The sequence below is a fragment of the Apodemus sylvaticus genome, chromosome 15 (assembly GCF_947179515.1).
Source record: "Apodemus sylvaticus chromosome 15, mApoSyl1.1, whole genome shotgun sequence".
Classification (NCBI taxonomy): domain Eukaryota; kingdom Metazoa; phylum Chordata; class Mammalia; order Rodentia; family Muridae; genus Apodemus; species Apodemus sylvaticus.
Window position 1 is genome coordinate 12,826,432 of NC_067486.1, and position 24,378 is coordinate 12,850,809.

At 39.1% G+C, this 24,378-nt stretch overlaps 1 protein-coding gene across 1 annotated transcript in view; it reads left to right on the top strand.

Moving 5' to 3' along the window:
- Window positions 1-4,839: 4,839 nt before the first annotated feature.
- Cyyr1 (cysteine and tyrosine rich 1) overlaps window positions 4,840-24,378 on the top strand; it is a 102,082-nt gene continuing 82,543 nt past the window's right edge. Inside the window, exons 1-2 of the mRNA XM_052158790.1 lie at window positions 4,840-5,305; window positions 10,234-10,336. Coding sequence (XP_052014750.1) covers window positions 5,233-5,305; window positions 10,234-10,336 — 176 coding nt within the window. The 5' untranslated portion in view covers window positions 4,840-5,232. The remainder of the gene's footprint in view (window positions 5,306-10,233; window positions 10,337-24,378) is intronic.

Consider the following 24,378-nt stretch of genomic DNA (forward strand, 5'->3'; position numbering starts at 1 on the left):
TAAGCAGTACTCCTGTGAGGTCTCTCCTTCAGTTCCTGCCTCCAGGTTCCTCCTGTCTTCATGAGTTCCTGACCTGAAGTCCTTTCACAACAGGCTGTGATATGGAATTATAAGCAGAAATAATCATTTTGCTCCCTAAGTCATTCTTGGTCATTTATCACACTCTTGGTGTTTTATCTCAGCAATAGAAACCCTAAGATGTGGCCATTCCATTTATACTAAAATTGGCCCATCCAATCTCCAAATGGACACTAATGTTGGTCATTTGATTTCAGATAGTCATATAAAACTGTTCACAAGTTAAAAGGACATAAAATATCTTGTTAAATACTTATGATTTCTAGGTTGCAGTAGTATAGCTTGTTACATGTTAATTTTATTTCCTGTACTTTACAAATAATGAATTAAATAATCCTTAAACATACTACTGTTGAGAATAAATTTCATCATTTGGGGTATTAAAAGGATTTGTTAATGATGACTTTGATAATCTGATGTAAAACAAAAAGAGTAAACAATACCTTTTCTTTATTCTGCTAAGGATCAAAGCCTAAGAAAATTACATAAGCAATTAATCAATTTTACCTCTTAAAAATAAATTGTGGGCTGGCAAGATGGTTCAGTTGGCAAAAACACTTTCAACCAAGTCTAACAACCTGAGTTTGATACAGAGAACCCCTGAAAGTTGTCCTCTGACCTCTACGTATGCTCTGTAACATGGTTGTATGCATGTGCTTGTGTGTGTATGTGTTTGTGTGTGTATGTATACATGCATGCATATACACACTCACTCAATAAATATAAATGCAATTAAAAGTTTTGAAAATTAAATGGTAGGCTGAGGATATAGCTGTGTGGTGGAACACTTGTCCAGTATGAGCAAGGCCTTAATTTCAATTCTTAGTACAAAGAAAAAAAGTTAAAATCACTTGATGATGGCTTATACATGATAAATAAACATAACTACAAATTGGAATACTGTAACTGGAAACATATTACAAGTGGTCTACTATTTATAAATACACTTTTTAATTAAGAGGAATCCAAAATCCTACAGAACACAATGATAAGAATAAAACCCCACAAAATATCAGAAATAACAGGCCTATGAAAATGTTCAATTTCATCCTTATCTAGAGAAATGCATGAAATATAATTTCTCCTATTGAATTTTCAAAACTTAAAAACTGAAACCAAAAGCTATACACAATAGGATACTTTTTATTTATAATTTTTAAAAGAAGGTCACTTCATTGTAGCAACAAAATGTGACAGCCCTTCCTAAAGAGGAACATGACAATGCTTTAAAAACTAAGGTTGTGTTTACCCTTCAACTCAAAAACCAGACTTTTCTTTGAATAGTTCAGAAAACTTGTGCATGTGTCCAGGTATAGAGAAAGAATGATGAAAAAAATAAATCAGATGAAATGTTAAAAAGAGAAGAATTGAGGTCATAAACAAGGTATCTCAGTATTATTCCTGAAAATTTCTTACTGATGTTATGTTTGAGAAAGTTTAAAAGATAAGTCTATGAGAAGAAATGGTTGTAATCATTCTGAGTGTTTACAACTGTCAAGGCTGGTAGAAAAAATTTCAAAATAAAATAGTATAAAAGAAAAAGTTCAGTCCTTCTGGTTTCTGTCTGTGCTGGAGCTGATCCTGTGCCACAGCTCTGCATACCCAAAGTCCACTGGGAGAGAGCTGGTCTTCCAGGAGTGCCAATACACCTTTAGGCACAGGTAAGACCAGACTATCACTTCTGTTCAAATTCCTGGCCCAAAAGACCTGCCCGGAGCCATCAGGACACAGGAACCAAGGAGTTGCCAGGGACAGGATCCTTTCAGTTTCCATCTGCGCCCCAGAGATGATGATATGCCAGAACTCTGAATACCCAAATTCCTTTGGGAGAGAACTGGTCTCCCGGCAGTACTGACAATCAGGCTTGCAGGAGGGACAAGCCACAGTCAGAGACAGCAAGACTGGCTAACACCAGAGATAACCAGATGGCAAGAGGCAAGGGCAAGAACATAAGCAACAGAAACCAAGGGTACTTGGCATCACCAGAACCTAGTTTTCCCACCACAGCGAGCCCTGGTTATTGCAACACACCAGAAAAGCAAGACTCAGACTTGAAATCACATCTCATGATGATGATAGAGTACTTTAATAAGGACATAAATAACTCCCTTAAAGAAATATAAGAGAACATGGAAAAACAGGTAGAAGCTGTTAAAGAGGCAACACAAAAATCCCTTAAAGAATTACAGGAAAACACAACCAAACAGGTAAAGGAATTGAACAAAATCATCCAGGATCTAAAAATAGAAATAGAAACAGTAAAGACATCACAAAGGGAGGCAACACTGGAGATAGAAAACCTAGGAAAGAGACCAGGAGTCAGAGATGCAAGCATCACCAACAGAATACAAGAGATAGAAGACAGAATCTCAGATGCAGATGATACTGCAGAAAACATTGACACAACAGTCAAAGAAAATGCAAAATTCAAAAAGGTCCTAACCCAATACATCCAGGAAATCCATGTCACAGTAAGAACACCAAACCTAAGGATAATAAGAATAGAAGATACTGAAGATAATGAAGATTCCCAATTTAAAGGGCCAGTCAATATCTTCAACAAAATTATAGAAGAAAACCTCCCTAACCTAAAGAAAGAGACACCCATAAGCAAACAAGACCTACAGAACTCCAAATAGATTGGACCAGAAAAGAAATTCCTCCTGTCACATAATGCTCAAAACACCAGATGCACAAAACAAAGAAAGAATATTAAAAGCAGTAAGGGACAAAGGCCAAGTAACATAAAAAGTCAGACCTATCAGAATTACACCAGATTTCTCACTAGAGACTATGAAAGGTAGAAGATCCTGGGCAGATGTTTTACAGATTCTAAGAGAACACAAATGGCAGCCCAGACTGCTATACCCAGTAAAACTCTCAATTACCATAGATGGAGAAACCAAGATATTCCATGACAAAACCAAATTTACACAATATCTTTCCACAAATCCAGCCCTAAACAGGATAAAAGGGGAGGGAAACTATACCCTATACAAAGCAAGAAAGTAATCTTTCAACAAACCCAAAAGAAGATACCCACACAAACATAAAAATAACACCAAAAATAATACGATAAACACAGGGTTGTACATTCAGGAGTAGCTAGAAGCAGTTAGAATAGTGCTTAGGCCAGATTGTTCTGAGGTGTGTCTCTCACTGTAGTGCTAACACAGCTGGATCCCCATGTGTTGGAATGTGTTGGAAATGCAGATTATCTGGTCTGCCTGTGGTGCTTCTTATCTGGGCCTGGGATCTACTGATCTCTAGTCTAACAGCCTTCAGATAATCCGGATGCACACCTAACCTCAATACCATGTTTTAAACTGTAGGACAGTAATCACAGCACTGCAGATGTTGTATCTGTAAGCAGAGGAAAGGAAATTCTGTAGTATTAGTAGGGCAGGTATTTCTCGATAGGAGACCTACTTCTAAAGAAGAACTTAAAGGTCTAAAGTCAGAAACACAGGTGAAAACTAGATGACTCAGCACCTGGAGTACTTGATGAACAGGCAGAGCAGGCAGGCTTGCTCTCTGAGATCATCATGGCAGAAGAAAAGAAAGCTGTCCTCGGGCCTCCACGTGTGCCCATAGCATCCCCGCCATAAATAAATTAAATGAACGAAGAAGATGTTTTTCCAGATTAGGGTAGATTTGAATAGTGTCACTAAATCTTCACTGCGATTGGCTGGAGGCGAGAGTGTAACTCTCAGGCTTGGAGCAGTGGATGGCAGGCTCTTCCTCAGGCAGTCAGTATAGTCAGGGATGCTGTGCATTCCCAGCCTGAGGTCTATGGCCCTGGTACACGGGGAAATATTCTTCAAAGAAGATAGACCAAATAAAGGTGCAGATACCTTTAGCTTTTGAAGTGTGAGTTGCTTCCTAAAAGCAGTATTTTCAGTTACTTGGTTTTATACTTACAGGTAATGTCTTCCAATCAATTTAATCTTTTAAAATGTAATGAATTGGCTGGAAAATATCTCTGGATTTCTGTTAGCTAACTTCCTGTCCTTACATATTCATTTTCTGTATGAACTTTGGAAGTCAATTTACCTGAAAAGCTTCTATTAGCTTTTCTATTAAGTTCTATTAAGACCTATTCTATCCTCAAATTTGCAGAATGACTGAGGAAAACACATTATTTTACTGGCTTTTCTTAGTGAAGAGAAATCTTTCCTTTTATTTTCTCTGTTTTGCTTTCTGCATATAATTGAGAATTTGCATTTACAAAAAAAAATTAATTTTTTTTAGAAAAGAGTTTCTGCTTTGATTGATTTTTCCATACACATGAACAAGTTACTTGCTAACATTTTCAATTCAAAATTTTATAATTTTTTTTCTTCCTCTTATCTACTTGCATAGGACAGTAACTCCAGAGTAATAGCTGTGGCCAGACACCTCTTGTTTTATTTTCCCTGACTCTGCTTGAAATGCTTTAAGTGTTTGATAAATAGACATTTTACCAGCTTTCTGTCGAGATTCCGAATAGTTTGTGTGGTTACATATTCTTCGTGCCTTTTAAATCTGAAAACTCCCATCTTTATTTGTTTAGACAGGAAGCTAAAGTCTCTATACATTCCTTCAAAAGAAAAGAAATACTAAGAGAAAGAAAAACAAAAAGGGATGCGGAGTGTTGTGACCCAGAGGGGACCCTAGACTAGAGGGGGTTGTGGCTAAACTGTAGCAAAAGCCAAACAACTCAGAAGTTCCTTCCTGCAGGAGCCAAGCACCCTGCCATTCTATAGAGGAAACCTCAGCGAAGTGGGGAGGAGTCTGTCACCTCCCTACCCCCATCCCACTTCGGTGCCACCCTTGTAGATGAAACGTGAGCCTGGGTGGCCAAGGACTCCAGAGAGGCAGACTTTTGCTTGCCAGAGCTCAGCACCTTTGGGCGGGACCTAAAAGCCCCTGCAGCAGCTCATCCCGGCAAGGCAAGGACCACCAGCGCCCAGCTGCCTCGCAGCAGGCCGGATTCCCCAGGACTGGGGTCATGGCTAGGACAGCTCCGGACCCTGCTCTCAGGAGCACATCCCTGTTGTCCTGACTGCCCTGCATCCTCCGCATCGCTGCTGGGGTTCCTGGCTGTCTCTTCACTCCAGTCTCGGCCAGGTCTACCCTTCTGTCCTACAGAGCAGCTTGGGGCCACCGGCTTGAATGGACGCGTTGAGGCTGCCCCTGCGTCCAGGGGTCCTGCTCCCGAAGTTGGTCCTGCTCTTTGTTTATGCAGGTCAGTGGTAGTGGGAACAGGGACAGAGAGTCCAGCCAGGGACGCGGGGCCACGAGGGAATGTAGAAGGGTATTGATTCCCCTAAGAGGCAATACCAGACCCCCCGCATGCTCAAACACCCATCTCCCCTTTAACATTACTAACTTGCTGTTTTGCTTTCTTTTTTGTTTGTAAAGCATCTCAAAGGCTCGCGTTTAAGGGGATTTTAATCTGGCTAATGTAAAAACACATCTAGGATTTAAATGAACTTGGGTCGAGGGCCGCCAGAGGCTCTTTAAAATATTTGAAACTTAAAGGTGAAGTCAAAATAAACGCATTAGCGACGTTTGCATTTTATCGCAGGCTGCTCACGTCTGGAATAATCCAGTTTTCCCTCTTTTAGAAGTCAGTTACTTTAGACATGTCCCCATATTTTTTTTTCAAAAGCTCCAAAAATTCGGCTGAGCAACCTTATACTCTGAGCTATACAGTCTGGGCAAAATGGGATTTCACTACGCAAATATGATTTTCTTTTTTAAATGTGATTAAGCACCTGTTTGTGAAAGGCCCCTCATTTCCCTTCTTATAATTATTCGTAGTAGTGGCAGTTGCTGATAATTAATGAAGCAGCGTGCTTTCCTTGTTCTTAGCTTGATAGGGGGCCTTATATGGCCTTTCACTGCTTAGTCAAGTATCAATTTAATTACTCGTGTGCTCCTTGCATCCTCGCGTTCACAGGCAGTGCGCGATTAAAGTATCTTGTGTTTTTAACTTTCTAAGACAATGGATCACAGGCTGACCTAGGCATCCGCAGAGCTGCTCGGTTCTCCATGCTTGCCAAGACACTCCAGCTGTAAGGAAGATGTTTGCAGCCTCCTTCATTACAGCAAAAGAGTTGAATTTCATCACTGCATCAAAATAATCAAATTCCTCATCCTGTTCTGTCAGAAAGGAGTCCTTGCTGGTTGAAAACTTTAATCTATTAAGATGCAAACCAGGGCCTGGGGTTGAGCACTTGCCTAACATAACCAAAAAGACTTGGGTTCAATCCCCTGCCCTTCATTAACCAGCTGTGGAGGCCCACATTTGTAAGCCCAGCACTGAGGTGGGGGGTAGGGCCAAGAAAATCAGAAGTTCCAGGCCACGGTCAGCTGTATGGTTAGTTTAAGACCTCACCCTACCCCATAGCAGACCCCGTCTTAAAAATAGTTTAAAAAGCAAATTGGTATCTAAAAGTTATATTAAAGATGGTATAGGGGAAATGCTGACTTTCTAATATAAAAGTTAGTAAAAGTAGAAAGTACACCTCTAACTTGATGAGGATGATAATTCCAATTCTAGTGATTGTAGCATTTCTGCTGCTTGGACTGTGTAGAGTGTTTCTATGGTCCTCTGGTCGTTTTGTATCAACATCTCTCTTTGAGTTTCTTGAAAACAACGATGATTATTCCCCACCTCTTCAGCTTATCAAAGTAACACAAACCCGAGAAAATAGCACAGAGCAAATGACACTGCAGACGATGATGCTTCCTTGCCTCAGGACCATCATGGGGCCATTTTCTCTGTCCAGTGTCTCTTCCCTGTGGAAGGCTGAAAGGCTGCTCTTGTACTTTCCCCATTCTCAGGCCCACGTGCACAGCTCCTCCAGTGTGCAGGGAACCTCAGCAATGGCCATCGGCCAGTGAGGTGGTTTCTATAAGTCTTCCAGGCTTCTATCCAATCAGCTACAGGGGAGAAGCAAGCCCAGCACTGGGGGGAATGGGGGGCTTGCAGGCTTGTGTGAGAAATGTTGAGCAGATGAGTTCTTCGGTGAAAATTCCTGCACCTCCTATTTCAGAGGCTGTCTTAAGGTTACCACATTTATTTGATGCTAGAGCAGAGGTCATGCTCTGAGTTTCCGGTAGATGGTAAGGTGCACTCATAGATCAGATTAATGTGGGAAAGCGTACATCGTAGGACAGGTACAATCCTGTACTGTGTTATCAAAGAAGGGAGCCATATTGGTATTTCAAGAGAGTAAGCCTCTTTGGGTAATGCTTATTATGTTCACCAAGAGAACCTCCCAGGCAGGCAAGGCTACTGGACCACAGAAGACCTCAGGCAAATTCAGATTATAACTTGCCCAATCTGAATGAGGAAAGCAAGCAAGAGTGAGACTTTTAGGGACTAGGAAAGCCCTAGACCAAGAAAACATTTGGATATAGTATTTACATTGGCTGTGTGGTAAAATGGGTAATCCCAACAATGGATAGTTCAGTTTGATTGAAACTAAGACGTGTAACTGGGCTGTGGTTAAATGCCAGAACACTCTAATAAGTGAATTCGAATAAGTGATTTCACACAGAAAACCCCTAAGTGGATACATTGACCATGACCTAGGTATATTACACAAAACAAATAAAATACATTCATAGATTCATGGTCTGTTTGGTAAAGCAAAGGTAAGCAAATAATAATTTCTTCTATGCTTAATATGGTTTTTTTTTGTAACTTTTGGAAAGATTTTCAAATGAAGTATACACATTATTGTACAGCTTCTGTTGCAGGTGACAAAGAAAGATTCGATCAAGGTTTTACCTTCTGGGTCTCAGCCCCTCTTTTTCCTTCCTCTCAGCTTCAGCTGTAGCTGGCAGAAGCCATTTCTAAAGCAAGGGATTCAAGCTAGATAGAGCTATAGTGTACACTTGTATTCCATACTCCTGAAGGTGGGGTGGGCAGTATGTTGAGGAACCTTCCAGATCACACCTTTCATTAAAAAGTACTTGAAGACAGTTTGCACTCATTTTCAAAAATATTAATTCAGGTATTAGGGTTTTTTTTTAAATTCTTTATTTTCTGAGGGCAACTAGACTGTTCCATTATTTCACAAAGGAGAAACAGCCCAGTGCAGTGTGCACTGTGATCTCCACCAGATTACTCTCATAATATGAAAAAAATTACTATGATAGCACCATTAGCATTGGGGTCTGATTAAAGGACATTCCTCAATTCTGGGAAGCAGACAACAGTGCTAGAAAATCTCATAAAACAATGTACTGTGTGTGACAAGTTGAGTTTTGCTGCAGGAATTATCCAGCTTCGTGGCTAGAAACTTTGGGGCTTGGTTTCCTGTAAAGCTGGCTGGCAGTATTTTGATAACACCATGTCCCTCATGTCAGTAGTAACAGCAAGGAGTGCAATGGGGCAGTTGAATCATTCAGTTCCTGGGAAGCTTAATTGGAAACCAGGGCTCCTGGCCAGCACCAGGAGTAATGGGGTCCTCACTTCACTATCTCAGTAGCTATTAAGAACAAAACAGCAGCACATCCCTGCTAAGCTCTGCAGATAGCTGACTTGTCTAGATACCTGAATCAATTGAACAACAACAAGAATGAAAAAAAAAAAAAGAAAGAAACTGGAGAAATTCACATTGTAGAACAGGAAGCCTAAACAATTACGGTGCCCTAGCTGGGCGAGATGGCATATGCCTCTAATCTCAATGTGTAGGGAGTAAAGTCAAGAGATCTGGGGTTAAAGGTCATCTTCAGCATGAAGGTAGCCAGTCCAGCCTGGGCTGCGCCAACCAGACAAACAAAAAGTGATGTATTTTCTTGAAAAATACTGTTGTTGATGTAGTTTCTTTCTTCGAGCTATATGATCGATTAGGTTTCTCCTGTGGATTTAAGTAGAATAACAAAAATAATTTCCCTCTCCAGTCAAGTAGAAACTTTTAAAGTTCATTTTGTTTATCTGTGATACAGAAACAAGGTGAAGAGGAAGAAAATATGACCTTTCTCACTTGTTCCACGAAAACCACATTAATTAACAAAGTCAGACAGTGTCTGCTCTATTTGGATCACGTCTTAGGAAGGCCTGGTTTGAAAGCTCTTGAAGGTTTCCTTTTCTGAAGAAAGCAATAAAATGTGTCCATAAATATAATACCTTGTGCCTTCAATAGTTTTGCTTTGATAGGAATAAAACCTTCGTATAATTTATAGCATACGCTACGCATTCCTTTCAGGAGCTGAGCTGGAAGTGGCTCACTTTGAAGCTCTTGAGTATACAATGTAAATTGTGAGACTAGTATGCTTTTTAAATATGTACCTGAAACACACATGCTGTGATTTATATTGCTTCTTAGAGCCCAATAATAACTGGATACTGTCAAATAAATCATTAGGTAGAACAAAGAGTTGTTTGAGGTCAGCATGTTTCTTATTAAATATGTTTGTGTAAATTCCATTGTTGGAAAGTACATACAGAAAAGTGACACGGTCATATTAGGTCCAACATATCCTTTTAATCAGAAATTTACTGCTTCACATCGGGCTATTTTATAGTTTATTGATTCTTCAATATGATATCAAGTAAACTGCCAATTTACAAGTTATTTTTATGGACATTTTCTCAAACCAGCTCATTGCCTTCCAAGCCCAGTAGATCCACAGTATGCAGACTCAGTTCTGTAATTGTGTATTTATGAAGTTAAATGATGAAGGTAAAAATAATAGAAGGAAAAGCGTTACTAAATTACCACGGCAAATATACCTATTCGTTTCCTGGGGTCACTGTTGGTCTTACCCAGACCAATAATATTTTTCATTAGTTGAACTTAATAGAGAATCAATACTCCAAAGTCAGGGAATTTTGCTGGATAGACGTTATTTCAAAAACTCCACCTGCACCTTTATTAACTGATGAGCTGATACATTCCTTCCGTCATAATCCTGTTCACCCAAAGCCAGCTTTGCAATTGCAGTTACAATGTTCAGAGCAGGAGACTTGGGAAGAATGGCTTAGAGTCTACCTGGGGAGGAAGGCCAATTTAGACTCTTAGGTTTCGGAATTTAGAGTGTGATAATGAACATCTTCTATGTGCTAAAAACTGGTTGGCTGATTTACACGAACATGATAATTTGTCCTTAAACTGAGATTTCACATCCTCATCTGCTCTCATTTTTACTTTGTAGAGGACTGCCTTGCTCAGTGTGGCAAAGAGTGTCGGTCTTACTGCTGCGATGGAAGTACACCCTACTGTTGCTCCTACTACGCCTACATTGGAAACATTCTCTCGTGAGTGGGGCTCGTGCCTGACAGTGTTGTTCTTCCTTCGGTCCAGTCACTCTTTTTTCTTTTTTTCTTTTTTTTTATTCGATATATTTTTTATTTACATTTCAAATGATTTCCCCTTTCCTGACTCTCCACTCCCTAAAAGTCCCATAAGCCCTCTTCCCTCCCCCTATTCCCCCATCCACCCCTTCCCACTTCCCCGTTCTGGTATTGTTCTATACTGCTACACTGAGTTTTTCCATAACCAGGGGCCACTCCTCCATTCTTCTTGTACCTCATTTGATGTGTGGATTATGTTTTGGGTATTCCAGTTTTCTAGGCTAATATCCACTTATCAATGAGTGCATACCGTGATTGATCTTTTGAGACTGGGTTACCTCACTTAGTATGATGTTCTCCAGCTCCATCCATTTGTCTAAGAATTTCATGAATTCATTGTTTCTAATGGCTGAATAGTACTCCATTGTGTATATATATCACAGTTTTTTGTATCCATTCCTCTGTCGAGGGATACCTGGGTTCTTTCCAGCTTCTGGTCACTCTTACAAGAGCAATAAGTTATGAATGCAGACAAGAAAGTGAAGTTTGATGCTCATGCTTATAATGCAATTCCAGCACTGGGCTACTGAGGCAGAGGGATTGCCAGGAGTACAAAGGCAGCCTGAATAACATAATTATTTCCAGTTCAGTCTGGAATACTGCATGAAATTTTGTCACATATCTATGTATGCATACACACACATGCACATGCAAATGGACATGCACACACACAAATCAAAAGATTGGTTATTGAGTTAAAATTTTTACTCGAGACTTAAGCACTCATCAATACAATAGATATACTATTACTTGATAGATGTGTAAATTAATAAAAATTGCCTTTATGAGAAGGGAGTTTTAAAAGGATGTTGTCACTGTTTCTTATATGTATTTTAGTATTGTGATAAGTAGTCTTGTTATTGATAAACTCTTTCCTGATATCCTTTTATCTCCTGTATTGAAGGATGTCTAAACTGACATTTGTTGTTAAATTATGGTCAGCTTATTTGTCAACCACGCCCTATATTGTCTAATACATTACCAGCTAAAGAAAATAAGAGGTTATAAATAAAGAAAACAATTATAATATGAAATCTCAGCTGTTTATATAATGCATATATGACCACTCAGAAATAAATTTAGAACTTAAGTAACGGTAGACATGAGTCATATATAATCACATCCCACACCAAGAAATGCAGACTGTGTTAAGTACATCCCCAGTATTGGATTAAGAATGTACTTTATTTCTGCTACTGACCAAAGGACAGTGATGCCTGCCTTTCAGTTGAAAGCCTCGAAAATTATTTTTGTAGTTCTGCTAAATCCATGCTAAGCGTGGGCTTGCGGCTCCTCGGTTCACAGAGTTGAGAAATGAGAAGCAAGAGCAGGTAGCACAAGCTGCAGTCCGAGTCCCCGGTGGCTCAGCTATGAGAAGCGGTCAGCCTAGGTTCCCCTCAGCTTCCCTTCTCCATAGGCCTATGGACGAGCGGAAAGTCTTCCAGTCCCAGGTAGCTCAGATCAACTTCTGCCTCCTGAAGGCTCAGGAGGAAACAGGAAGTGTAAGGCTTGTTCTGGCATTGCTGCTCCAGAAACATGTTCATTGAGAAACCTGGCAACAAAATCATCTGTTTCTCCCAAGGGAAATCTAAAAGGGAAATCTATCACAACAAAAAACTTTCGAGAATCCACGCTAGACCTGATAATACAGTTCTGTTTGACTATACATCATTCTCCCAAAGTCTGGTTTGGGATACTCTTAAAGACTACTAGCTATGAAAGAAATGCCAGGATGATTTTTTTTTTATTTTTATTTTTTATTAGATATTTTCTTTATTTATATTTCAAGTACTATCCCTTTCCTCGTTTCCCCTCCAAAAACCCTCTATCCCATCCCCTCTCCCCCTGCCTACCAATTCACCCACTCCCACTGTCCTGGTATTCCTGTATACTGGGGCATCAAGTCTTCTTCAGACCAAGTGCCTCCCTCCTCCCTTTAATGTCCCACAAAACTATCTGCTACAAAAGCAGCTGGAGCCATGGGTTCCTCCATGTATACTCTTTGGTTGGTGGTTTAGTCCCTGGGAGCTCTCGGGGTATGGTTCGGTTCATACTGTTGTTCCTACTATAATTTTAAAAATAAAAAATTCATTGATTTTAAGTGGAGATTAAATATTCAATGAAATATAAACCAAGTAAAATTTCTGATTTTTTTTTCCCTTGTAGAGGATTCAGTGACAAAGCAATTTATTGCCAATCAGCACTTTTTTTTTTTTTTTTTTTTTTTACAGGGATGGGATAACTCAAATATCTAAAATGACTTTTAGGACTGTAGATAGCTACACAGAATATAAAGTAATTAAAAGCTTCTGATTAATAAACTTATTTGTAATGATTTCTGAATGTCTTGTGCTACCGCTCCAGTATAAGTGTGAATTGAACCAGTCATGGGTGAGACTGCGCAAGCATGGGATTCTTTGCTCCTGTGCCTTCCAGTGTCACTAAATTTAGTGACACTCACTAAATTTCAGTTTGCGTCCAGTTTATTAACTTCCCACCCCGTCTCAGTAGGAAATAAATATTGTGGCCACAATTATTAACCAAAATATCTTAAATTTTTTAATTTGCAAATTTGCTTTCTGTTGCTTGGATTTAAAAAAGAAATACACCTTTCCGATCAACGCATTATTCGGGGTTTCTAGAACCATGTACTTGTTATGCATAAACGGAAAAAAAAAAGGAATTGTGTTTTGCAAGGGAAAAGTAAACACAGATGGCATTATTTTTCAGGCAGTTAAAACTGAACTTTCTGTCAAAAATAGAAACTTCTCAGTAAAGCTCTTGCTGAACAATACTTAGGGGGGAAAATCCTTTAAAGTGTTTTTCCCACTGGATGGAGGAGGATACATTTTCAGGATTTCCAGTGATTGTTTAACATTTGAAAGGAGTTTTCAACTCCACCCAAGCCTTCTTTTCTATTATTTTGTAGTATGTGAAGGGAGGGGGTGGGACAGGAGGGGAAGGGGGACAGAATCAGTTCTAGGAGAAGTCACATGAGTTCTTTTATGCACATGTTTCCCAATATTGCCAGTTTGGAATTCAAAATCTATACTTTCTTTCTCAAGCCCCTGGAGACATTCGGTTAAATAATTTGAATCATCTTAAACTGTTTCATGTTATAAGGAAAGTAGTAAAAAAAAGGAGAAAGAGAGAGAGAGAGAGAGAGAGAGAGAGAGAGAGAGAGAGAAGCAATGGAATAATAAAATTTAGTCTTGAGTAATTTTAAATTTTTTTTTTCAAAAATAAAAATGGCAACATTTAGTTAAAAAAAAAACTGAGGGAGAGCTCAGAAAATAATTGGGCCATTCTGTAATGTCTATAAATTGGTTAAGTGAAGAGTCTGAGGCCTCTCTCTGACACTACAGCAATTATAGCTGAGGAGGGATGTGTTGCTCTTTTTAAAACTTAACACGTGTGTGTGTGTGTGTGTGTGTGTGTGTGTGTGAGAGAGAGAGAGAGAGAGAGAGAGAGAGAGAGAGCGAATGTATGTTTACAATGAGATGTTTAAAGAAGGCTTTGTAAGTGGCATTAGATAAGAGTTTTGAAGAAAGGGTACATGTTTACACAAATGAACAGTGAAGGAAAGGAAATTCCATCGAGACAGAGAGACTCCTGGACACACAGCCAAAGATAGAAGCGAGGAAATGATCTTTTGGCAAAAATCATCTTGTTCAAAGTAGCCGGAAGGGAAATTAAACTTGGATTTGGAGATACAAACACAGGGTGTCAGATAAAAGGTGAATTGTTATTAATAGATGCTTACTGGCCCTGCCTCCCCGAATTAAAATGAAACAATTACATTTTCCATGGGAAAAGTAGACTTTATGTAGTCTAGATACAACCTTAGATACCACTAAGAACACAGAGAGGGAGATGCCCTTAATAGAGATTTCAAGTATTCCGTAGATAAAAGATTAGCAAAATGTGCAGAACACTTTGGATAGACTACTGGACATGATAGTGATTCTATATTTAAGAGATTGTTTTTCTTTTTATAATATGAGCAAACACTTGAAGTTCAGAAGCCTATATGCTTTTAAAAAGTGAGATTTTGAGTTAACTTGAGAAATAAGGAATTTCCCACCAGATTGAGTCACATGCATTGATCAACAACTCTTCCACTAAAAAGATGGGACTCCCTGGTGGATATGTAAAGAGATTCTTGCATCTGTGTTGTGGATAGAGCCTGACTAACATTCCCTAGAAGTGAATCCAGCAAAAAAAAACTGTGGTTTGCAAAATACTATTCTGAGTTGGTAGAATCTGAAGGAATACAGGATGTTACAGAGTCGCTATTTATTGTTATCCACTGGAGCGAACTAAAATAAAAACCTTACTGAAAATAAAGACACTCTGCCACAGCAGAAATTACTGCACAATCTTATTTGTGACCCAGACCATCAGATGTAGGACTTAATTGTCTAACTCATATATATATATATGATTTTGCTTTTTCAGTCTGCCATTTTAAAATGAAAATTAATCCAAGCACATCTAATAGCAGAAAAACATGCTCATAGGAAGCAGTCAAGAGGAAGAACTAACAATGCAGATCCTGGTGGAATTTGGTTTCTTTTCTTTTCAATAAAACATGAAAGATGTATTACCCACAGTTTTGCAAAGACAGCTAATAAATATCACTACTGTGATATCACTACTGCTGTGCATGAAGGCACAAGGAAGTTAAAGAATCAAAGTTTTCCATTTTGAAATGGCATTTGTGGTCCTGTGGTAATTAAGTAGCAGAGGATGTTAATTAAACTCAGGAGACTTTTGCACCAGTTAAGAATAGCATTTAAATGAAAATAAAATTATTTTAGTTTCAGAAGTAAAAAAAAATCTGAAAAAGTAAGCGCTAGGCAAATCCAAGTTTGTGAATATTCTAGTTGTCTCTCTGTTACTGTGATAAACTGCACAACCAGAAGTACCTTCTGGGAGGAAGAAATTGATTGGCTTACACAGGCCACCATAGAGGGAAGCAAAGACCAGGACCTGGAGCCAGATGCTGAAATAGAGACCATAAAAGAATAGCTTTGCTTCCCAAGGCTTGCTTGGCCTGCTTTCATATACAACCCAGGAACAGCAGTCTAGAACTGGGACCATTTCCTGTGGACTTGGCTTTTCCCTGTCAGCCATTAATCTACAAAACATTGGTCAGTCTATTGGAGGCAATGTCTCTGTTAAACCTGCATTTTCTAGGTGACTCTAGTTTTTGTTGAGCTGATAAGAAAGAAAATACTCACAAAGATCATGAATGTCTCACCTGTGTTTTATTAATAGTGCCAGGTTGAATAGCAACCAGAAAAGACAAGGTTTGGATAAAGATGAATTCGATTGAAAATATAACATTGTCTTTTAATAATTCATTGTCAAATAAAATATAACAATATAATTTCTGTTTTATCTAGGTAGAAAGAAGGTATCTCTCTCAAAGGGTGTAATTATATATGAGGGTTTATTTTATTAACAGCAAATACGTGTGTTGATAAATAGAACTTTTCAGGCAAATATATTATCCACTCTAATTGCCTTTATAAGTGAAGTGTACTTAATATAAATATTTGTTTTGAGGAAGAAATAGGTGAGTTTATAGGACATAGGATCAACCAATTATTTGTAGAAATGCACTCCAGCTATTTTGTGCTTTATACCAATGGCCACAGGATGAAGCTATAAATAAAGCATAGTCCTGCCTGTATGTTTCTTAGGAGCTAGTGGGTAACAGAGCGCTCTAATCAGATTGCTAAGCCCACTATGGTTGGTAGAGATGAAAACCTGGCAGAACCAAGACCAGACTTCACTCTACCCTGAGCATGCCCCGAAGGCTTCTTGAAGAGGAATTATTCTAAAATCTAACTCAAGAGCTGGGCGTGATGTACAGTTGCTGGAGAACTTGCCTAACCATCCACAAGGTGCTAGCTTGGATCTCCAGAGTGCCTAAACCAAGTGTGGTAGCACACACCTGTAATGCCAGCTTTTTGGGAGGTAGAGGCAGAGGGATCAGGAGTTCAAAGTCATCTTTAACTATGAAGAGTTCAGAACAGCCCTAGCTAGCTACAGGAGACCCTGCTATAAATAAATAAATCTCAAAAGTAAAAGGAACTGATAAAATGTATTCCACACTGCTTATCCACATTTAAAAAATTATGGATAGACGGAAAATTTTAGGATACTAGATTATCTTCATAAAGTCAAATCATTTTGCCTTGATTCCCATACTTAGTGGTATGTAGACACCTTCCTTTAAAGCCAGTGGTAGAAAAGCGTGTCTGTAGCTACTCAGTATTGTATTTAAAATCTCAACCATCATGTCCTTTAAGGCTGTACAAAGAAGATAAAATAATTGGAAAGGTGGAAACTAAAATATTGATTGTCCTTTATAAATATTTTCATCATTAATACGAAGTTTTTAAAGTAACAAAGTGTCACCAAGTAGGCAGTGTATACAATTTGTGTAACAAAATTAGTGGACTGTTAAATGCCAGCAACACATATTAGGAATCCTAATATGCATGCGAATAAACACCCAAGCCACCTAAGGGCCATAAGATAGATGAGTTATGACTCAACTTGCATTGTATGCAGAAATTCCTGGCTTCCATCCCCATCTTTCCTTCCATCCCCAACAAAAGACTCAAGACACATATACTTGACATTTACAGAGCAACAGAAACACATAAAACTTCAATAGTATTATTTACTTTTAAGTGTCACCATGACAAAAACACCTGATTGTGTGACCCTCTATGCTAGGACAAATTCTCACAAGCACAAGGTATGTAGTGTGTGGCAAAGAACCTTCTTCATTGCTTGCTGCAAGGAAGCAGAGAGGAGACAGGAAGTAGGCAAGGATAATATAACCCTAGGGACCTGATTTCAGTGGCCACCTTCCTCCTGTCCATCCCCATTTCCTTACCTTTTCAGAGCTAACCAAAAGAGCACCACACACTGGGTACCTAGTGTGCCTGCCACATGTGCCTATGAAGACATGTCATATTCAGACCACATCATAATGAGGGGGAAAGAGAGGTCAGCATCATCTCTCTAGATGGGATATTGTAATAATGTCATTTTTTTTCCCAGAACTGTCAGTTCCATACCATTTCATTCAAAATCCTTAGAGTTACTTTCTATTGAATTTGGAAGACTGTACCCAAGGTTTTTGTGTGATAAAGATCTTAGAAAACTGAAAATGGCTGCAATAAAAGCAAGGAGAACAGGCATTTCCTATAGACATGATAGATATGAACATTTACCATACTTCTTTTTTATTGATATATTTTTTATTTACATTTCAAATGATTTCCCCTTTTCTGGGTCCCCACTCCCCACAAGTCCCATAAGCCCTCTTCCTTCTCCCTGTTCCTCCATCTACCCCTTCCCACTTCCCTGTTCTGGAATTCCCCTATACTCGCGCACTGAGTCTTTCCAGAACCAGGGCCCACTCCTCCATTCTTTTTGAACATCATTTAATTTGTGGATTATGTCTTGGGTATTATCCCAGTTACTCAGCGGCTTGAGGCTGAGTGAGTGTGAGTTCAAGGCTAGCCAGGGAAAGAGTGAGATCTTGTCTCTGAAGGAAAAATACTACCTGTGAGATGTCTCAGTGGGTAAATGTGATGGCTGAGCAAAGCTGAAAACCTGAGTTTCATCCAATAACCCACAGTGGAAAGACAGAACTACTGCCTTTGAATTGTCCTTTGATCTACACAGGTCCTGCTACGTGACACACACATGGCTGTGTATACACACACACACACACACACATAAACATCACACATGACACACATCACACCCAGTCACACATGTACCATTACCATCACCAATAATTAATAATAATAAATTTAAAAATAAAATATACTTATTAGAAAGTAACTTATGTGTTATGGATAAAACAAAAGACTATAGGGCTTCGAAATTTTCTAGTGATCACAACTCCTAGTCAGGCCAGTATCACAGCAGAAGCATCCGATGCTGTACAAGGTACTGTACCACAGCTCTCCTTAGGTCTTATGTGTTAGTCATGTTCATTACTGTAGCAAAAACCTGGATGCATCCAATTTAGTAAAAGAAAAGGTTTATTGTAATCTGTAATTTAAGAGGTTTCCCATCACAATGTTGCTTTGAGCATGAGGCGGCACAATATGTCATTAATGGGGTGTGTAGATAAGAACGCCTGTTACTTCATGGTACCTAGAAACAAAGGAGGGAGACAGGAGAGGCTTAGGACCTCAAGAGCACATCTACAACTTCCTTCTGTTGAGTCCTAGCTCTGAAAACTCACATATCCAAGAGCATCGAACAAGTGTTTAGCACATGGGCTTTGGGGCTATTCCACATGCAATTGTGTTTTCACATTCTCCTGCTACATGCTCAAAATGCCCATCTCCTTATGTGTGAGGTAGTCCGCCCTTGCTTTTTTTAAGAGGGTGCTTGTCTAAGATAATTTTAGCTAACTCTAGATTAATGTAAGTAGTATACAGGTGTCACTTAAGGTCAGCTCAGTTGAACTGTAACATTCTTGAACAGGTATTCAGCTTCCCTGGATGATCTCAAGATGGGGTAAATGAAAAGGATCCCTGGCATTCATTGAAATAAGGAGGACCTTAACACTCTCCTTGGGGTGTTCCCCGCTCCCCTTTCTTATCCCCAATGTCTATACTAAAAGCTTTCCTCTCTGCTAATAGTGCACTGCTCCTTTTCTATCCTATTAGTATTCATCAGTTTCTAAGGTCTCTGTTTGCCTTTCTATACTCCAGGCTTGCAAGGGTAAGATGCCAGTCTTCCAACCTATCATCAAAGCTCTTGGTTCTATAGGATCAATAATATACCATTTTAATGCGAGTCAATCTGCCACCGAAACTCGAACACCTTGAGAGTTTCTGGGTGCTAAATTATTAATATGCATCATCTGGATAAATATTTATTTAGAAAACTCAAATCACAATTTGAATAGGTTATTGGCTTCCGAGACTATCTTTCCATGGAATACAAATTAGGTGTCATCCCAGTAAAGGGTATGAGAGTCTCTCATCACTTCCTGATCACACTGTTTATGATAAATTAGAATTGGATGAGGGGGACGAGAGCTGAAATGCTGATTTGATTAAGATGATTCACTTCTGTGTTGCCTGGTGAGTGTGCTCTGTCAATGAAGCAATGTGACCCAGCATCCGCGGAGCGTTATGGCAACGGGCTCCGCCACCTCGTTATTCACTTCCATAACTTGAGGAGATAAAATGTTTTATTGAGGAGGGGAAAATTCCATACACTGAGTGATTTTCTTTCTTTACTCCGTTGTGTCTGAAGAATTCTGGTTGACAGCTGTAGCCTAGAACAGCTGTCTCCCAATGGCAGAATGTTAGGAAGAATGCACTTCATAACTAATGAATTTCTGCAGGCGGGGATAACCTCAGAAAGTCTAATAGGATTCCTTCTGAAGTGCCACGGGTGAACGTCTGGGCTATTTAACTCACAGAATCTTTGTGATTCAAGACAAACAGGATTTGTGCTTTCTGTATCATTGTAATGGAAAGGGGCAGAAGGAAGGAGACCTTACCTGTAGCCGCACACCATTGCGCACATCACACAAAAATACAGAAAACATCACAAATTCCCTCTGCTGTGTTTCTGTACACATTCACACTGGCCAGGGGTCAGCCGGTCAGTATCTCTCTGTGGTACAGTTTGCAAAAGCAGTAACTACCTGGGGTTACAGAAAGCCAACTCTAAAATGTTTAAAAAAAAAAAAGAAGCATTCTTCTTCCACAGACATCAAAAATAATGCAAAAGCAGCTTCTGCAATATTACTCACAGAAAAATTCCAGAGTTTACACAACTTTTCTTTTTCTGAACTTATTTTAGATGAAACTATATTAGTTCCACAAGTTTATGGAGTCCAGTGATTGACATACACAGAAGGCATGCAGTAGTCAAATCCAACCTACTCTCACCTATCCACCTCCTACTTTGCAGCCTATTCAACTGTTAATTTATATAAAAGACAATTTTCTTGTTGTAGCTTCTACATAGAAATGTTGGCCTTTTTTCTGGTTCATTTTGCTTAAGACATGCTTCCTAGTTCTATCCATGCTTGTACAAATGACAGTTTTCTGTTCTTTTTTAATAGTGGAATAGTGTTCTGTGAGTGATGCTTAATCATTACCCATTCATTCATCAATCCATCCATCTATTTGTCGATGGGTACCTAGGCTGATTTCATGTCTTATCTACACCTAATGATTAGAATTAATCTAAGCACATCCTTTACATCTAAACCTTCTACTTTAAAATTGTAATATCAAAAAAAACATTCATTCTTACATTAACTGGAGAGGCCCCACCCTTTGCTAGATAACAAGGCATTTTTGGGGGAGCTCTTTATACTTCATATTAGTTGTAATAAAAAGAAGTTATAGAAGAAAGATTACGAATATTTAGATGCAGAAAAAAATGCCCTTGGAATTCTCTTAGTTTTCTTAACCTCATTGACCCTAAAAGGGAAATAAAGAAATAATTTGCTTCTGGGTCCTAAAGGGGCGGGGCAATATTTTTATACATGGAGTCAATCAGCAAAGATTTATGCATTTGTTTTTGTCATTAGTAAACACATCAGACTTGGAAAATATCTGAACTAAGTAAAGAAAACAAATACAGAGAAGAGTGTCTTCACCAAGATAGTTTGGATGTTCCAGGCCATGAACAACGCCTCTCCTGCTGAGAGGCTTTCCCTTGCCTTCTTTAGTGGCAACAGAAGAGTATCATCTGCTCCAGCCACCTGCTGACACAAGAGCATCTCAGCCCCAGGGAGCACCCCCAGCCTCAGGGTAGCAGTCCCCCCTCTCCATCAAATGAGATTATAGTTTGTTGACTGGAAGACAACTCAATAATCCTTGTATCCCTCTGCACAGAGATTGCCAAAAAAAGTATACCACAACCTCCAAAGTCATGCACCTTAGGTTTACACATGTGCCTTGTTACCTTAGGCTGACCATGGAGGTAGAAGAGGGTCTCAGAAACAGGAACAGGTCTGACTGTGATTAGATAACTCTTATTTACAAAAAAGAAATAGCACGCGTAATAAGGAAAAGCCAAGAGGTAATGATTTGCTTCACAAATAGATTCATTATAAAATTCTAGCTAATTCCCTTTTCGGAATTGAATTCACAAGCTTTCTGGCATCTATTTTGAACATGTCTGGCTCTTCTCTACCGGCACATGAATAATTAATGTATGTAGCCTTGTTCTGATGGCTGTGCATTTCAGCAGTAGGATCACAGTGATCTATAGATATGAGTGTGTCTTTGCATGTAGCAGTTTAGAATTATCCTGATTGGGCTTTTCAAAAATTATGCTAATTAGAAGTTCTCTCAATAAAAGTCAGTGCTTACAAAAACTTACAGAGCTGTTAAAAACAACAGTTTGCCTTGAGGATATTGTATGTAATGTACAATCACAGTAGTCTCCAGACAGAAAGCATTTCCAGTAGTAGCAAACAAAAACCAGATTGTATGGCAAATCAAAGCCACTGATTATTACAAGGACTGAGATCTATCATGTCTAGAACAATTTTTTTTCATTCATCTTTTTGGCTTCATATAGTCAACTTATTATACATGGCATGAAGTATGTGCCATGTTTATGATAGTTTTTGTTTCTTATTTTTTAAGTGGAAGACTTGGGATTCTGGGTGAGATGGAGAAAGTGCATTCTGCCCCATGCCACCAGTGAAAGCAGCTCTCAGACCTGGACTGGGTGTGTACAGCAGCTATCTCCAGCTATGGCTGCCTGGCAGATTCAAGCCAGATTCAAAGTTCTGCCTAACTAATTAAGGCCTTTGCCAGGTTTCTTCCTCTATTTAATCCATAGTGGACCAAACATAGCCCAGATACTAGGTGAACCTCAGTACCATCAAGAACTCTCTAGTTCTCTGAAGGCAGTCTCTAGCTTTGGCTGGACAAAGTCTCCTTGTGCTTAGATATTGGGGGGGGGCATTCTCTGCTGTTTTTCTTCTCTGTAGTCCTTTGTAGCCAACATCTTGGGTGATCCCTTGAATAGTGAACAAGCAGCAGCAAGGGACACAACCAACATTAAGACCCAGCAGGATCTAAAGCTAGGACAATTGCAGTGCAGACCTGACTTTCTAATCACAGTGGTGGAGGACTAGGAGAGTAGGATGCTTCTCCAATCTTCATGGAGCAAGTTTCACTCTCTCCCCCATTCTCATTCTCATTCATATGCCCCCACTCCCACTCTCCCTCCCTATATCCCTCCCTTCTTTCCTTCCTCCCTTCCCATATATAAGCCCATTGTGAATATGTTCAAAAAGTTGGGGAAATAAAGCACATCTTTTGGCAAGAGATCCAAAAGGGGTTATCTTAAAGAAGTAGAAAATACTATAGAAATGATAAAAGATGAAGAAACTCAAGAGGAGGATCCTATAATTATGAACTCCTGAATAAATGTCTACTCACCCCAGATAGTGAATTGGCAATAAACCAAAATAAAGATACCACCTAAGACCAACTTGGTGAACCAATTAGTTTATTAGGGTTACTTACACGAGCATGAGAAAGGGGTTACTTTGGGGAGCAAAACAACTGCGTCACAGAAAGCCTATGCTCTCTTCATGGGTGGTGGTTCATGAGGGTGAAGGAAGGAGCCTAGTGAAACTTGTCAGTTCCAGGAAGTTACTGAAAATTCTGAGGTGTTTACTTCCTGAGTTTTATGGAACCTTATCTTAAAATGTCCTGAGTCTTAAAGACACTCCATACATCACAGAATGTCCCAACTTGGAGGAAATTGCTATAACAACAACTGCCACTCATAGAAGTATCATGGTTTAAATGAATTAAAAATTAAGAAGATTGGGACTGATACACCATGGAACTGGTTACTAAAAGAAAGTGGTATGGCTTATTAACTTAAGCAACAAGTTCAGAGCAGAGGATACTGCCAAAGATTAAGTAGAAGGTTACATAATAATGCAGGGGTCCATGAGTCAAGAATACATGGCCATCCTAAGTGCACGTGAAGCTAGGAATAAAGAACAAATGTTCATGAAACAAAAAGCAGAAAGGGGATGCAGGAAAAAACAAGTCCACACTTAGTATGGCTCCTTTTCTCAGAACCCAGAGTTGCTAGAGAGGAGAAGCAGCAAAGACGTAGAAGACTTGACCTACTTTATTATGAACTAACGCACAGAATGCTCCAGCTGACAGAAGCCTGGATCTATCATTTGCAAATGCTTTCGTTACACATGTGTTAATAAAGACCACATCCTTGGTCAAAAATCAAGCTTACGATTGAAAAGACTGAAGTACATAATCTTTCATCAACATAATTATACTAGAAATCAGGAAACAGAAAGGTAAGGGGAAACTTGATGAAGGAAATACTTGAAAATCATCCTACTTATGGAAACACATGACTCAAGAAGCAATCATAAGGCCACTGTAAAAAAATAAAATAGAGAGGCTTTAAACTGAAATTAAGAAATAAGAAACGGTACTTAGAGTGTATGAAAAGTAATACACAGCATTAAAGCTTATATTAGGAAAAGAATTCTTTGGGTCAATAATCTGCTTCCACCTTTAGAAGCCAGGGAAAGACAAAGAAAATAAACTCAAAGCAAAAATCAATGAGCAGGAGGACAAAAGAATGGTAGGAGAAGTAATGAAGCCAAAAGCTTATCCTCTGAAAATATCAATAGCATTGACAAGCTTCTAGGAACACTGGGGAAGGGGGAGAGACATAAATTACCAGTGTTTGAAAAGACTAAACTATCTGAGTTATCTATCACAATAATTTACTTCTGCTGTTTTGATAAATAACCATAAAATGGAGAAAGGTCAAACTGCCCGATGAATTTAAATTAAGAGATACACATATCAATTCTCTCTTATTCCTCATAACTTTCTGTCCATCCGGCCAATAAATAATCATTT